Source organism: Drosophila kikkawai, chromosome 3L, assembly GCF_030179895.1.
Source record: "Drosophila kikkawai strain 14028-0561.14 chromosome 3L, DkikHiC1v2, whole genome shotgun sequence".
Taxonomy (NCBI): domain Eukaryota; kingdom Metazoa; phylum Arthropoda; class Insecta; order Diptera; family Drosophilidae; genus Drosophila; species Drosophila kikkawai.
Window position 1 is genome coordinate 6258630 of NC_091730.1, and position 15459 is coordinate 6274088.

Here is a 15459-nt window from a genome sequence, read left to right on the forward strand (position 1 = left end):
TTTGTGCTGGCCCTTAAAGTTTCAAATGGCTTGCTCTCCGATAAAGTTTATATATAACCTGGATTTCAGTGTAAATAGTCGGGGGCCGGGCTTGCCCCTTTATCGCCCCGTCATGGGTTTGTGTGTTTTATTTTGTGGCTTGGTTAGATATAGAAGAATAAACCCCTTTCCGAAGCACTGACCCAATTCAAAAATTGAAATGAATATTCCTAAGGTACCCATTGTGCTGAGGGGTATTCACAGCCAGGTGTTAATTAAATTTATTTAAACCGACTTGAGCTAAATCTACGAATTCAATGCCTCGATACGAGCCCATTGAAGCGTGCCCAAATGGTTTTGCCCTTTAGGGAAGGGTTTCCGATTCGAGCTGACAATTCAACCAAAACCAGAAATCTAACCACATTAGATTGGTTAGTGTAATGGCCAAAAGTTTTACCCATTTTTATCAGAAAAACCTGTCACTTGCACTGTCTGATGCCAAATGGCCTACCCATTACTTTTGGACATAATTAAGCCATCAAACCAAAAGCTCAACCGGCCATTTGCGTTGACAGTGGCTTGTCGCTGTGTCGGCCAACAGAGTTGTGCACACAAAACTAATTAATTAAAATAAACTACTCAAAATGTTGGCAACACTTTGGCATTATCTGTTTTGGCATTTCGTTACAACACTTTTGGGGAATGATGAGTTGCAGTTGATGTCTTAATGGAATGATTAAAGCGGAGTTAGGCGATAAAAGCCATAATTAAGAAAAGGAAAGGTTATAGAGCTTTTAATTAAATTGAGAAAAAATGAAATACATTTTTAAATAATTAAATATTATATTAAAGCCTTAAGAATGAAACTATATCAATATATATATCGTAAAAAATATTTCGAGTGATATATATATAAAAGAAGACCCTGAAAACACCCTCTTTCAACGCCAAGACAACTCACAATTGTGGAAACAAAAACAAAATCCATGGAAACCCCAACAACTCCCCTTAAAAAGATCCTTCTAACCCAGCCAGTTACTACCAATTCCCCTAACAATGCAGTATTCCTGGCTGCCACAGGAGCGACGTGAACCCGTTATCCGGGAGAGACCACCAGTGGTCATCTCCAGGAGTCGCTTCCAACGAATCTGTGCCAATGCCAGCCAGGCAGCCAAACAGGAGCAACTGCATCTGCAGCAGCTGCGCCATGAGGCTGACGAGAAACTCCGCATTGGCGGCGAGGAGCTTCTCAAAAAATTCGCTGGTCGCAATCTGTGCATCTCCCGGGAGGAGGAGTGTGCCCGGGAGTTGCAGCAGAAACAGAATCAAGAACTCGAAGCCAAACGCCTGGCGGAGGAGGAGACCAAGGCATCGCGCCTGGAGCATCAGAAAACCCGTCAAAAGCGCATAGAGGCAGCTCAGCAGCTGTTGGAGCAACTGCGTCCTGGTCCCCGAGAGCTACAGTGTGCCCGGCTGCAGAGTGAGGTCCTGCGAAGCGTCAACGCCCAGCGACAGGTGCAGGCGGAGTTTGCCAAGGCCAATCAAAGGCAGGCGGATCTAGACAGGCAGGTGTATCAGGAGCAGGTGTTCCGAGGCTTTGAAGAGGCCCAAAAGCGTCACGCGGAGCACTGCCAGCAGCTGGGCGAGCACAAAAAGGAGCTGCTGCAGGCCATTGCGGAGAGGGAAAGGGAAAGACAGGTAAGATATGTGGAATGTCATTTTAGCACACGTTTTCTACTCTTAACTTGTTCTTAAAATATTTTTGGTTGGCTAAAAGCACATTTAATCACGTTTAGAATCTACACTTTATAAATCTTCTAAATTAATACATAATTGAATTTAATTTCCATTTTATAACAGGCCGCTAAAGCCGAGGAGCTGGAGCAATCCCGCCTAGAACGGGAGCGCAATCAGCGCCAGTTGAAGGAGCAGCAGGACAAGGAGAAGGAGCAACAAGCAGCCAAGCAACGCCAGAAGAGGGAAGAGGCTCTGGCCTCCCTGGCCATGTCCGAGCAGCGCCAGCAGCGTCTCCAAATGCTGGAGGAAGTGGAGCAGGTGCAGTGCGATATCCACAACCAGGCCAAGGGACACCTGGAGAAGCTCAAGCGGGACAGGGCCAAGGAGCGCGTGCAGCAGCGAATTCAGCGGAATGAAAAGCTAGCGAAGGAGCTGGCTCCTCGCCTTCACTACAGCGCTCGTGAGGATGAGGAGCGCCATAAGCGTCAGCTGGAGGAAATGCGAAAGATTCATTCTGCAGAGCAGGCCAAGAAGAGAGAAGTCCAAGAGCGGGCCAAAAACGCTCGTTTGGCAATCCAAAAAGAGGAGGAGGAACTGGCTCGGAAGATCAAGCAGCAAGAGGAGGAAGACCGCCGTGAGGCTGTGGAACTTCGCCTCCAGAACGACCACACCAATGTCCAGTTCAAGCGGCAGCAGCGTCAGGAGCAATTACAACGCATGAAGGATCTACGCAAACAGCTGGACGAACAGGTGAAGAAACGCATCGAGGAGGAAACGCGTCCGGACACCAACTACAACAGGGAGGCCCAGTTGGAGGAGCTACGCGAGGATGCGTTCTTCTTTGACTATGCCCGCCAGTTGATGGGCGAGGCCACGGCCAAGGGTTGCCCACTGAAGCCATTTGTTCGAGCTGTTGGTCAGTACAAAAATGATAATCGTATTGGAGCAGGGATACGTGTTCCAGCTCACATGGTCACACACCTGCCAATGGGCAGACGCACTGAAGGCGATAGTAAGGCGGAGGGCAAGGCCAAGCCTGCTTCGGAACTGGAACCCAATGCGGAGAAGCTGAGCCAGGAGGAGCAGCTCCAAAGACAGAAGATTGAAGAGAATATCAAGAAGATTGAGGAGTTGATTTTGCAGGAGCAAAAAGCTAAGAAGGAGGCCAAGGATGTGGAAGGGGAAAAGTAAAGAATATTACTTTTATATTTGTAAGATACCTTTTTTATATCTAAGAAAATTTAAGAAATTTTATTAGTAATAAAATATAGCTAACAACATTAAAGAAACCTCAAAACAAAACTGTTGAAAATGAAACCCACCAACTTGACTTGGTTTGCGGTTAAGTTTGGCTGTAACTTGAAGGCAAAATATTTGTAATGGATACATTACAATGGCACCTCAAAAGTGTTCATCAAATGTATTGAATTGCCATTAAAAATACGAAATTTAATTCGCTGACGATCGATTTCCATTGGCATTACTCATGGGGTTTCAATTTCTTAAATAAGATACTTTTAAGAAACCCTGGATTTAAGTCAAGTGGTAGGTAGGTGTGTTTCTTTAAATTAAAAAAGAATTTAAAGATAAGAAAAACTATCCTTAACGTGGATTATGAAAATATAAACCTTCTTATACCTTTGTAAAATAGCTAGAATATTGCTAAACCCTATCTTTTAAGATACACAAACAAACCATTTCAAATTCATTATCAATCACCTTTGAATACAAGATTTTCCCTTTCGAAAAAACTGTCACAATGGAAACTTACAACTTTAAGCGGAAATAGAGCCCCAAATGATTTTTGTCACCCCCTTGAAAAAATAAAAAAACCATTGAGTAGGAGACTCAACTATTTCTATTGACTTTTTAACCAAAAGGGGCTTTCGGTGGAGAGGTTCAGCGAGTTTTTGGGCTTCTATTTACCTTCTAAGCAAAGGCCTGGCAATGAATGAGGGGTATTTGTGGTTGTTTCTGTTGCCTGGTGTTGGTGCTGGGGTATCTTTTGTGTATTTGCCCGACGCTTTAAAGTTTTTTATCTCTTCTGTTTTGGCCGGGCCTGGTGATGTCGTCGTGAACTTGTTGATTTTAGATACAAACTCGGAGTCGTTGTGTCGCTCGCTGTAGTTGTTTTATTTGCGCAACCAAACCGAAAAAAACAAAAATACAATTCAGAAAATTGTCAAAAAAGTAAAACCAACACCAACCCCCCTTTGACTTGAAGGTTAATGTAGCTTCTTCCAAGCCTCGTGCATTTTGTGTTTGATTGCAAATAAAAACGAAACGAAACTTCAGTCAAAAGGAAGTGAGTCTCAAAGCGAGCTTCGGTTTCAGTCGCCAGACTTTTTGGCCAGACATTTATGAAATATTGTGTCCACACTAAAGGTTCTCGGAATTGATGTTTGAAGTATGAATTTAGACGGACACAGGTAGAGGTCTAAGCTCCCGCTCCAACTCCTTTGTTCTTCTCTCCGCTTGCCAATTAACTAAAGGATTTGCCAGCCAAACAAACTGGTTATGAGATCATATCGTGTTCTGCCGACTAATTATGTTAAATGATTTGGCAAATAATGTACAGGTCTTGTCTAACCAACTTACAACTTAATAAGTAGAGTACGTTTCTCAAGCTATTGAAGCGTTTTCGATTGTATAAATACCCAGAGATGGCATTACTTCAAAGAAAGGCGGTTATTTTCAGACTTTGACACATTTGCTATGATCTAATCCAAGTGTAAATTTACCTTTAGGTTTTGCTTAAGCATATTTACTTACAAAAGTGTTAACCAATGTACTAAGTCAGCGGCTTTAATCAAAAACAAGACTTACCTGTAAAGAAAAATATAAGAAATTAGTTTTAGCTTCAAAAAAGATACTTATACTTATAAGATTACCTAAAATATAAATATAGAACTGATCTCATTACATGTCTATTATGTGGAAGCATCTCCCATAAAACAAATCCTCTTCATAAAAATAAACTTTCAGAGAGAGAGAGATTCGGTTTCGTGTTGTTCTTACAAGGCAATTTGCTCTTACACATGTCTCTGTGTTTACTACCAAACGATTCCCCAAACATTTTAATAGCTCATTAAAACAGAAGCCACAAAAACAAGAAAAAAAATACAAAAACACATACAATTCCGTGAAATTTAAGTAGCACACAGAATCATTAAAAGGCAAACACACATGTGACATCAAAAGTCGAGTGTGTCAACCACACATCGACTCGAAAAAAAAAGACTCTTACAAATTTGTATCTAGCGCGAGTCGATTGGAACTAATTGCTTTGACATTCCACCAGATAACCCTTAGACAGCCACCCCTTTTCTTCACACTTGAGCTGCCAATTTGGGGTTTGCAAAACACTTGACAGCAATTAAGAGTAAGTGCGACTGGCAGGCGTTACTGCCCTCCGCCCATTGTCACTTGAGATTTCACTTTGAGTCTTTTTTGCAATTCTTGAGAATTTACGAGGCGCCAGATCATGTAGTTATATAGACTCTAGAACATGTGCTTCTCGAATAAAATAAAAAAAAATTGTTATGGTATAGAGAAAGACAAGCAAGACATTACAAAAAATACATTTCTTTAGTAGACACTTTAGAAATTCTTGAAAAAATAATTTAATGGCTTTATTCTCGATTTGTCTAGCTTGTTCTCTTATTTTTTAATCCCATAAATATAGTTTTCAATGAGATTAAGCTCCTTTTATTAATTCACACATTTTTTTTACATTACATGCAAGTGTCAGTGTCGTCTAGATAATGCAGAAACCTTCGGAATAACAATAAATAGAATAACAACAATCGAAGAATCGTGGTCATGGCGAGACACGAAACGCACTAGACTTGATCTCAGCTCAATGTAAGAAAACCAAATCATAATAATACTGAAAATTAAGTCTGATAAATGAAGCCACGAATAAAAAATAATAATAATAATAATAACAAACTGTGTTGGATCAGCGAGTCTTCCGCTTTGTAATTAATCAATTTCAACCTCGCAATGCATACAAAATAAATCGCGCGCATTGTGTGAGAAATCAGCAGCCGGTACATACGGCTCTGGGGCTCTTATAATAAAAATGTTAAAATTTACGAGACAAAGGCGAAACATTGACGGCGGCAACATGTATCCGCCGATCCGCTGGAAGCTGGCAAGCAGCAGCAGCAGCAGCACAAGAGCCCAGCATCCGCAGTGCAGGGAAACTTTGCATTACGCGATGGAAACTAAAGCTAAAGCTGTAGTTGAAGTTGAAGTTGAAGTTCCTGAGCTCATGCATTGTGCTTATGCATTAGCCAACCCGACTGGACTTTCGTTAAATGTTTGCCAATATTATGAAAGTAGCAGGGGGAGGCGGTGGAGGCGGTGGAGGCAGAGCGAAAAGTGCTGCCAGGAAAGCTTGCCTTGGCTTTCCCACTGTGCCCCGTTGCTGGGCTCAACCCGAGTTTTCCTACTTAGCCATGGCCTATAATTTATGTTTGGCTGCATTTAACCGCCAGGCAGACGCTGGCTGGCGAGCGCATTTGGTAGTCGTGCCGTTTGGGCCTGGAAATTTGACTAAGGCCCGCCAAGAGTACTTCCTTGGCCCGAGCGAGTGGTATCGCCCATTGAGCATCGCAACGCATAAATCAAACTTCAGCAGACTCGGCGCAGAGGTTTTCCAGAGATATTCAGAAATGTTTGGCCATATCGAGTGGCCACTCTGGGCTTCTTGGAAGTCCCAGCCACAGAGAGAGAGAGAGCTCCAGAACGAGGCGAGTTGTCCGACAAATTTATTGCCTTTTAATGCTGCTAACTTCTTTCCTCGCGATGACATTGTGTAGCGGTAAATGTTGATAAATTAATTCACTGCAATGTTGCAACATTGCAGCGCGTTGCAGGTTCCTCAGAAGTGACTCAGAGGGGTCCCAAAAAAGAAACCGCTCAAGGGTTCCACAACAAACTTTAAGAAATGTCAAAATAACAGCAGGGATTGTGAAAGCTTTACAATCAATGTTAAGGTTTTTTTAAGGAATATAAAAATAAAATTCCGCAATATATTTCCTTCTCAGACAACATACACATCCATCAAAACCGAAACACCTTTAATCCTCTTTGGGGTTTCAGGTGTCAGATCAATTTCCCTGATTGCCAAAATTTTTGTAATGAGTAAAGAGAAAAATTAAAATTAAGAAAGAGAAAAAAAAGAGTTGAATAAACCTTTTTCTTGTTCCGCCCTTTTATTGTTGTTTCTGTTTCTCACTCGGCGATGAATCTTCTAATTAAATGAAATGTTTAGTCATTAGGCCGTAATTTCACTTTGGCGAGGTGAAAGTCATAAGAAAAGACAACCAGAGGAAAGGCAGAAAGTAAAGACACTAAATCATCTGAGCGGCAATTAAAAAGAGTGAGAAAAACAAGAAAAACACTTCATAAATTACCGTAATGCGACACGCCCACTTTACAAAGTAAAAAAGCAGCAAAGGTTTTTTATTTTTATTTTTGCTTAAAGAGGAAACAATAAGTGAATGAATGACAACACTCGAATCGCATATTCATTTGCCAAAAATTAGTCAGCCAAAGGGGTTCAGCTTTAAAAAACCATCACCGATTTTATGACAGCCACGAGTTTTTGTGTAAATGCGGAAAAAGTTGTGAATTTCCATTCGAGTGCACTTCATATTTATTGATTTTTTTTTGGTTGTTGTTGAAGCTCGTGGCCCACACTTCTTCGTTTTGGCAAACAAATTATTATTATTATTATTTTTTTGTGACAAACTGGAGATGTGAGATATGAGAAATCCAAGGAGGCTGAGAGATTAATGGGTCTGAGAAGAGACATTTTCATATTGTTTTTCAACATGTGGGCTTTAGAGATCTGGAGATTGATTTTTTTTGAATTTATAAATATGTAAATATAGTTTAGATACATCAATGAAATTGATTTAGGTTTAGGGAAGTATACGCTTACTTCAACAGATTTTTCCAAATTACCTTTTCAAGCAAAAGTGTTATTTTGGGTTAGAATAATTGAAAACCAAATATTAAAATAGTTTAGATTATATTGTATATATTTAGGTAAATGGTTTGTAAGTACATTTTGTTTATTTTTAGATCTTAAAGTTGTTATTTTACAAACTTTTTAATAATCAAAAAGCATAAAGATACATTTTTATACCCTTGCAGGGTATTATAATTTCAGTCAGAAGTTTGCAACGCAGTGAAGGAGACGTTTCCGACCCTATAAAGTACATATATTCTTGATCAGCATCAACAGGGGAATCTTTCTAGATATGCCAGGAAGAAATCGATTTTTTGGTCATTTTTGAAAATTTTATAAGGGGTTACATCATTAAAATTGTTGATTTTGATAAAAAATTGAACTTTCAAAATTTTTAAATGAAGAATGCAGATTTATTAACTGTAGAAAATCTTCCACAGAACAGTTTTCCGATTTAAAATTAATGCTCTTTTGGCCGAGTTATGATATTTTTAATTTTTAAAAAATTAAGATTTTTTAATATAAAAAATCAGATTTTATAATACAAAATAATATTTTTCTAAGTCAAGGAATCATTTCCGACCCCATAAACCATATATATTCTTGATCAGCATCAACAGGGGAATCTTTCTAGACATGTCCGGAAGAAATCGATTTTTTGGCCATTTTTGCGAAATTTGATAAGGGGTTACATCATTAAAATTAGCAAAAATGGCCAAAAATTTTGATTTCTTAAAATTTTAAATTTGGTATGCAGTTTTTTTAAATTACTAAAAACCAACACAAAACTGCTTTCCGAATCGAAATTAATGCATTTTTGGCTTATGTTAGTTATGATATATTTTAATTATTACCTGCAAGGGTATACAAACTTTGGCTGGCCAAAGTTAGCTTTCTTTCTTGTTAAAAATATTTTTATTAGTTTTTAAGAACCCCTGATTACAGATACATTTAAAAATAACCCGTACCTGTTCACATATCCATGGGGTACCTTCCCATGGCTCATTCCAATGGAATTCGGCACGCGAAATGTGACGACCTTTAAGATTAGATATAGTGACATATACACACACTGAAACACACTCAAACACACACATTCGTGGAAAAGGTTGTGCCTTGGCGTGGTTCACACTCTGTCCACCGACTGGCGCACCTGTTGCACAGCGATAAGGTTTCCAATTCTTTTTTTTGTTAGCTTTTTTCTCTCCGAGGCGCCAAGCTAAACGTTGTCTGGACTTTTTCAATATTTGCAAATAATTAAAAACGGTAATTGGCTTTGCTTGTTGTTGCCGTCTAATCAAACAATTGTGGCCGCCCTATCGGAACGCAACACAAAAAGTTTGCTTCGCAGAAACAGAAAATAGTTTAAATACTCAAAAATAGAGCTGGGGATGGCCCGGGTTTACTGTGCAAATATTATGGGTAAATTTGCATATGTAAACAAAAGTCAAGCAATGTTAGTTAAGCTCTTTTTGCACGTCTTTTCCTACATTTGGTTTTCTTTTCTGGCCCATCTATCGCATGTTGATCTTAACTTTAGTGCAGGGGCGGAGGAGGCATCGGTGAAAACGTGACTTTTGCCCAAAAACTTGCTAGCTGCTTTGAGCGTTTTTGTTTAATGGGGCAGATGGGCTAACTTTAATGGCGATTCCGAGGTCTGATAGGGCGCAGCGCTAGATGCATAAGTCAGATACTCAGCTGAAGTCTCGAGGCCAAGGGAAACTCCTCCAGCCCAGCCTGGTTAGAGATCGCTTTGGGGGCTCCTCTTTGAATGGGCTCTGAATTATTCTCCATAAAATTTTTTTTGCACACACATTGTCCCCACATGGTTAAGCCATTCAAGGCTATTTCCCATCGCCAATTAAATTTCATGAATGTAATTGCAAATCCATTGAGCAGATCGCGATATATACGATTTTGTATCTCCTCGCTACCTCTCTTTTTATTTTTTATTATTATTTTTTTTGCCACTCCATTTAATTTCGGCGGCCATGTCCTCGGCAACTTGTTCACGTCGCTCTTTCAACACATCACAGGCAGATACCGACAGGCCCAGAGACTTTGGCAAACTACCCACGCCTACAACTTCTCACTGACTACTGAAAATACGCTTAAAGTACAGTAATAAATGACTAAGGAGGAAGACAACAAGTTATCAAGGATTAAGCCGAAGATATGCCTCAAAATATATGTTATAAAAAACTATAATAATATATTACGAAAAAAGAAATAAAACCAAAACTTAAAGAAGGATTTTTAACCTGGGTTTAAAGCTTGCAGAAAGTGTCTTAAATATTTTTAAATTAATATTTAAGCTTTATATTTTCACTAATTTAAATATAATATATTTATTTTTTCACTCTAGTAACTATTAAAAATGATTCCCTGTACCCAACACAGATGAGATATGAATAGTTGTTTGGGTGTAGTTTTTTTTTATCTCCGCCTCACTGCAACAAAGTGTTACGCAGTGGTGGCAGTAGCTCTTTGGATGTTGTTTTTACTTGAATTTTGCAATCAACAAAATAGAGAAAAAGCACCAACAACCCAACACAATCAAATGTGCAAATAATTAATTGGTTTTATGCTTTATTGTGAATGCCTTTGCGGCATTTAAGATAAAAAAACGCTTTTAGAGGCTTATCCTTAGATTCGCATTCAAAATTTATTTTGTTTTGTGAATTTTAAGCGTAGCTTTATGCTTAAGACTACTGAATTTTTTATAAAGTTGCTAATTTTGTGTTTATAGGTGCAAATTGTATTGTTATGTGCGGTTAAAATGAAATTCCCTGTGAATAAATTCAAAAAGAAAGACCGATGTACATTAAAGATATGCCGCAATTATTGATTACTTCAATTAAAAGCCGCCCGAAGCCCAGGCTCCTTCTTGTTGTCCCAATTTCATATATGAAATGTTAATGAATAATATTCGCTTGCTAATGGGAGAAAGAGTGTCGGAGTACTTAATCAACTTGACTGCGGAGAAGAAAAGTTGCGCAAGTTGCACAGGCAGCAGCAACATCGTCGTGTTGCTGCTGCTGCTGCTGCTGCTGTGCAGTCAACTTGTCAGGCAGAAACTTCTGCAACACGTTTTCGCCCGCCAGGCCAAGTTGATTTCAAAATAATGAGTTAATAAACTTGCCAGAAGAAAGACCAGGCTGAAAAAGGGGGAAAGATGATACGCGCCTGCAAAGTGTCAAATAACTCAAAATGTCACAGCAAATGCAAAAACAAATGGAAAGTCATTTTTCCCCCCTTTAAGCTGTGGACATGTTTATGTTGTTTGGGGTGTAGCCAACCAGCTGCTGAGTAATATAAAGTTTTATTTTTGGTTTTATAAAATATTAAAATTAGTCAAGTTAAAACTCTGCAATATTGATGAGTTCAATAGGTGTAAACCCATAAACCTTAAACTCTTTTACAGACTTTTTTATGGCTTTGTAAAGACACCTATAGTTGACCTAAGTTGGCCATTTTTTGCTTGACTACTGCTCATTTTTTATGCTCATCGGGCCCTGCTTGCCATATGGCCAAGTTAACCATGTTGCCCAGTTGCAATCTTGGCAAGCTTAGCCGACACTTTAAGCGCTCATTTAGCCGGGCAACCCGCAGAGCGGCTGCCAACCTCCGCCCCTGTCTGTTCGACCCCCAGGGTTTTTTGCATTTCCAACTAATTCGCCGGCAGGCAGCCAGCATCAGCAGCATCAGCAGCAGCAGCAGCAGCATCCAGCTTGTCTATAAATCTCACTCAGAGTGCAGGCTAATGAGGCCCGAGGGTGTGTTTTGGCAGCAAATTAACTCATTGCCACTCACAGCTCGCAGTTCTTCATCATCCTCGCGCCGATCTCCCTTTCTAATTTGGTCGAATGCACAGCAAAAAAATATAGAGTCCTTGTTAGAGGTTGAAATAAATTGTTTTTCAGAAATACAGCTAGATAAAAACCTAATTTGAGTATCATAAATTCTTCTTCCCCAAGTTAAAAGAGAAACTTATCAATCCCAATTTATTAACATTACTTCTCTCAGTGTATGACATTGAATACTGACCGTCTGCGAATGCAAATACCCAGCTGCTGGTGGATCTAAAAATATGCAAGACATTGGTTCGACAGAGCAGACATCGCCTTAATTAGACTCGTTATGATTGGTCAGTTTTGCAATTTGCAATTAAAACCATCGCCAGGCAGTGCAAGTGGAATACGCATTTAAATTTTTGCTGGAATTGGAAGCGATTTGTGAAGCCTGCAGCCCAACACGCGTCGAGTTTTCGACTTGGCATCGGATTCGATGTTGGCGGCTGGGTTTGAAGGCTGGTTTCCAGATCGTTTGAGTTATTTGTTAACGATTCTCTACATAAAAAGTGGAGTCAATGTGCATCAATGAACTGGTTCTATGGGTTTTATAAATCTAATCAGAGGCTGTAAAGCGTGCAAAGCTGGGATTATAAAATTTAAGACTTTAACTGATGTTGCAGTTTAAGAAAAAATGCAAGAGATAAGCTAAGCAAGAATATAAATGTTTAAAAAAAGTTTACTAAATCTATACATTTACTTAAAATATATATAACATTTCTAAATATTTTACTATATATTTTACTTAAATTCTTGGCTCACAAATCTCAAGTTGAGTCACAATTTCCTTTCCCTTGCCCCCCTAAAATCCTTGAAAACCTGCCAAAAATCTGTCAGCTTGAAGAATACTTCTTAACCATTGAATTTCTGGTTCTCAAAAACAAAGGTCCTGGACCGGTAAACCTCTAAGAAATCCACTCGAACAAACAACAAAACTCTTTCTAATTCAAACGAGAAGGCTTCAGCTCAGCCCGGCTCAACTTTAACCTTCAACTTGAAGTCCCAGGCAGTAGACAAAGCGGAATCAGAGAAAAGAAGCTAACCCGGCAAACACTTGATACACTTCATATGGCCCAGGCCAAGCTGCAAACAACAACAAACAAAAACCAAAATACAATGTTCCCTATGTATTCGAGTTGCTTCTGTTGTTGTTGTTGTTGCTGCTGCTGCTGTTGTCTGCTTGTTAACAAATTTCGAAGTGAAATATTTCTGAGAATTCTTGGGCACACAACGACATACATACAATGGCATTAAATGCACTACAAATAATTAATATAAATATTAATATGAATTGTAAAGTGATTTAAAAAACTTCAAAAAAATCATAAAAATCATCTTTTTAACGGAACAAAGTTCTATTAATAAAACAAAATATTAATCTTGCAGAAAATTGAATTAATTTAGTTACTTTTTCTTTTTTTTTCAGTGTTTCAGCAGACAGACAAACAAAGCGCATGTGCCGACATCCCCATGCTCCTCTTTTTCCACTTTTTTTTTTGCAATGAAAAGAGCTCAGAAACGTGGAGTAGAAGCTTTTGGAGATTGCGCAAGCGCAACTGACAGAAGAACCAGTAGGAAATCATGGTAGATGCGGGAGTTAGGATTTTATGATACCCTTTTAACAGAAAGTCCTAAAAAATTAACAAAAATAATGAGATATTTATGCTAAACCTTTCGATTTAGCTAAATATTTAAACGATTTTACAACAATTAAATTTAAATTTTAAAGAAAGTAACAGAAAGTGAATTTGTATTTAAAAACATAGTAAAGTCTCAAATTTTAGTTTTAATATATTGAAATTTTAAGTATCTAATTAAGAACTTTAATTTCCATATACCCAAGAATTTGGCAAATACCCCGCAAGGCAAAAGGAGGCAAGAGCCCATTGAGAGTCTGGAATTTTTATGGCATTTCACATGGTTCAAGCTCACACTTACAATTACTCTTCCTGCAATTCCCCCACCAATCTCACAGATACTTCCCCCACACACACATGCAAACTCCCTCCCATGCTCATCACAAAAGACTTCCATTGTCTCTTCGGGCGGTTTAATGGTCTTTGGAAAAGAGACAACGGGTCGTCGGGGGTGGTGGTGCATTTTCCACTGCAATCGTCGGCGCGACATGTAAATTAGTGCAAAAGTATTTGCATTTTAATGTAAATACAAACAGCAACAATGCGGCGGAGCAACGGCAAACTCAATTTGGACAGAAAATTGCAATTAATGCAATTTGCATTGTAAATTGCGGCTAAAAAAGGTAACCCTTGGCGACATGCGGAAAAAAGGTAAATGCGATTTGTGAAATTGCAGCCATTCCAATGAGAAAGAGAGGAAAAAAAGATGAGATGGCCATAAGATAAAACTCAGGTGATCAAAGCAGCCGCCGAAATGGAGTGATACAACATTCAGGGCAATGGGCAGGGCCTTACTAATGGAAGACTCCCTTGGGAGAAATTACTGAACACAAAAGTATTGGTTTAATTAAAGATACAAGAAATTTTAAAAGAAGTTACTGCCCTTAATTGATCAGTTATAATGAACTGAATTAATAGCACATCATTTATATAGAAATATTTTTAAAATACTTTTGTATACTTTTAAAGTTATTCTTAATATTTTAAATTACATCTTTAAGTTATAAAACCTAAAGAATAGGTTTAATAACAAATACTTTTCCTCATCGTATTACTTTTAGCAAAAACCTACAAGAAACCCCCCAAGTAACTAACTTTATTTGAAATTTACCTAAAAAACTGCAGCTATTCCCGCTGCCAGATCGACGACCGGTCGTTTTATTGCAGCTCCAATTATTTTCAAAATTTCCTTTATCCTTGGCGTTGTTGTTGCCTCCGATCTGGTTGTTGTTGTTATTGTTGTTGTGGTTAATGTTGCTGGTAGCTCCGATTATAAAGCTCGTGGTCTGGTTGCTGCTCGTACTGTTGTTATTGTTGTTTGTGCGGTTGCCACTCGAAGAGCGGTTGGTTAGTGGGAACATGGCATGTATCTTTTGTGGTTCGCTGGCTGCCTCATGTATGTATGTATCTGTATCTCTGGGATCCGTATCTGGATGGATGCAGTTCCAGCTGCGAATCCTTTCAAGTCGCTGCTGCTCCTCGTTCTTTCTGCTTTTTATTTTACACTTTTTGCAACACGTACTTTTTCGGGAATTTCTTCCTTGGTTTTTTCGTTAAATTCGTTTTCGAAATACATCTACAGAGCCCGGCTTTTAACGCTTTACAAGATAAAAAAAGAACAGCACTTTAATTTAAATTTATCATTTGCATTTTTTCACACATAACTAACGGCTTTCTTTTGTAGCCAAAAAATGTGAATACATTTGGCAAATATTCTTTTGTCTTGTCTGTTTTTTTTGTTAGGTCAAGCGTTGAAGTGTGCAAAGAATTTATTTTTAAGGTATTTAACTCATGTTAAATCATGTAATTTATTAACTGAAAGATTAAGCATCTATTCAGGAACTAAATAAACATTTTAAACATCATATGAAATTTGATTCATAGACACCTTTGGGATTTTGTCAAATGCTATCTTATCTCAGGTGACTCAATTATGTCTCTTCGAATTTCGCCATGTAAACACTTAAAAACTTTGCACATTTTCGCAGACGAAACAAAATTCCTAGACAGTGACACACACACAGGCACTATTTTTATACAGGTATTTAAGTATATTTACTTTTAGCCGTAATGTGCTCACATTACGTATACGTCACAAGCACATGGAAACTTTGTTTAATTTAGAGATTTTCGCACATTTTCTTGGGCGAATCGAAACCGTATCCAAAGTGGCGTATAAGAGGGAGATGCCGGCTGAACGATCGCGAGTCGTTAGGCTTTTCCGATCCGATGCGGCTTTTCCGATTTGAGTGCGGCACGCTTGCGCGAGCTT

At 38.7% G+C, this 15459-nt stretch overlaps 2 protein-coding genes across 5 annotated transcripts in view; one reads left to right on the forward strand and one right to left on the reverse strand.

Moving 5' to 3' along the window:
- Positions 1–15459, reverse strand: part of rols (rolling pebbles) — a 48626-nt gene extending 33167 nt beyond the window's left edge. For 3 of the 4 annotated variants that reach the window (XM_070285231.1, XM_070285229.1, XM_017165774.2), the window contains exons 1-2: positions 15247–15459; positions 14299–14785 (exon numbers count right to left, since the gene is read on the reverse strand). In XM_070285231.1, coding sequence (XP_070141332.1) covers positions 14299–14548 — 250 coding nt within the window. In that variant the 5' untranslated portion in view covers positions 14549–14785; positions 15247–15459. The remainder of the gene's footprint in view (positions 1–14298; positions 14786–15246) is intronic. The other variant, XM_070285230.1, reaches the window with a different exon arrangement.
- Positions 932–2907, forward strand: LOC108073754 (trichohyalin). The gene is made up of 2 exons (XM_017165521.3): positions 932–1677; positions 1840–2907. The coding sequence occupies exons 1-2, from the start codon at positions 1036–1038 to the stop codon at positions 2905–2907; spliced, it is 1710 nt and encodes a 569-aa protein (XP_017021010.1). The 5' UTR covers positions 932–1035.

Bases quoted from the DNA above. Each gene is read 5' to 3' on its own strand.
- LOC108073754 (XM_017165521.3), top strand. From the start codon at position 1,036: ATGCAGTATTCCTGGCTGCCACAGGAGCGACGTGAACCCGTTATCCGG. The intron at 1,678-1,839 runs GTAAGATATGTG...ATTTTATAACAG, and splicing joins AGAGGGAAAGGGAAAGACAG to GCCGCTAAAGCCGAGGAGCT.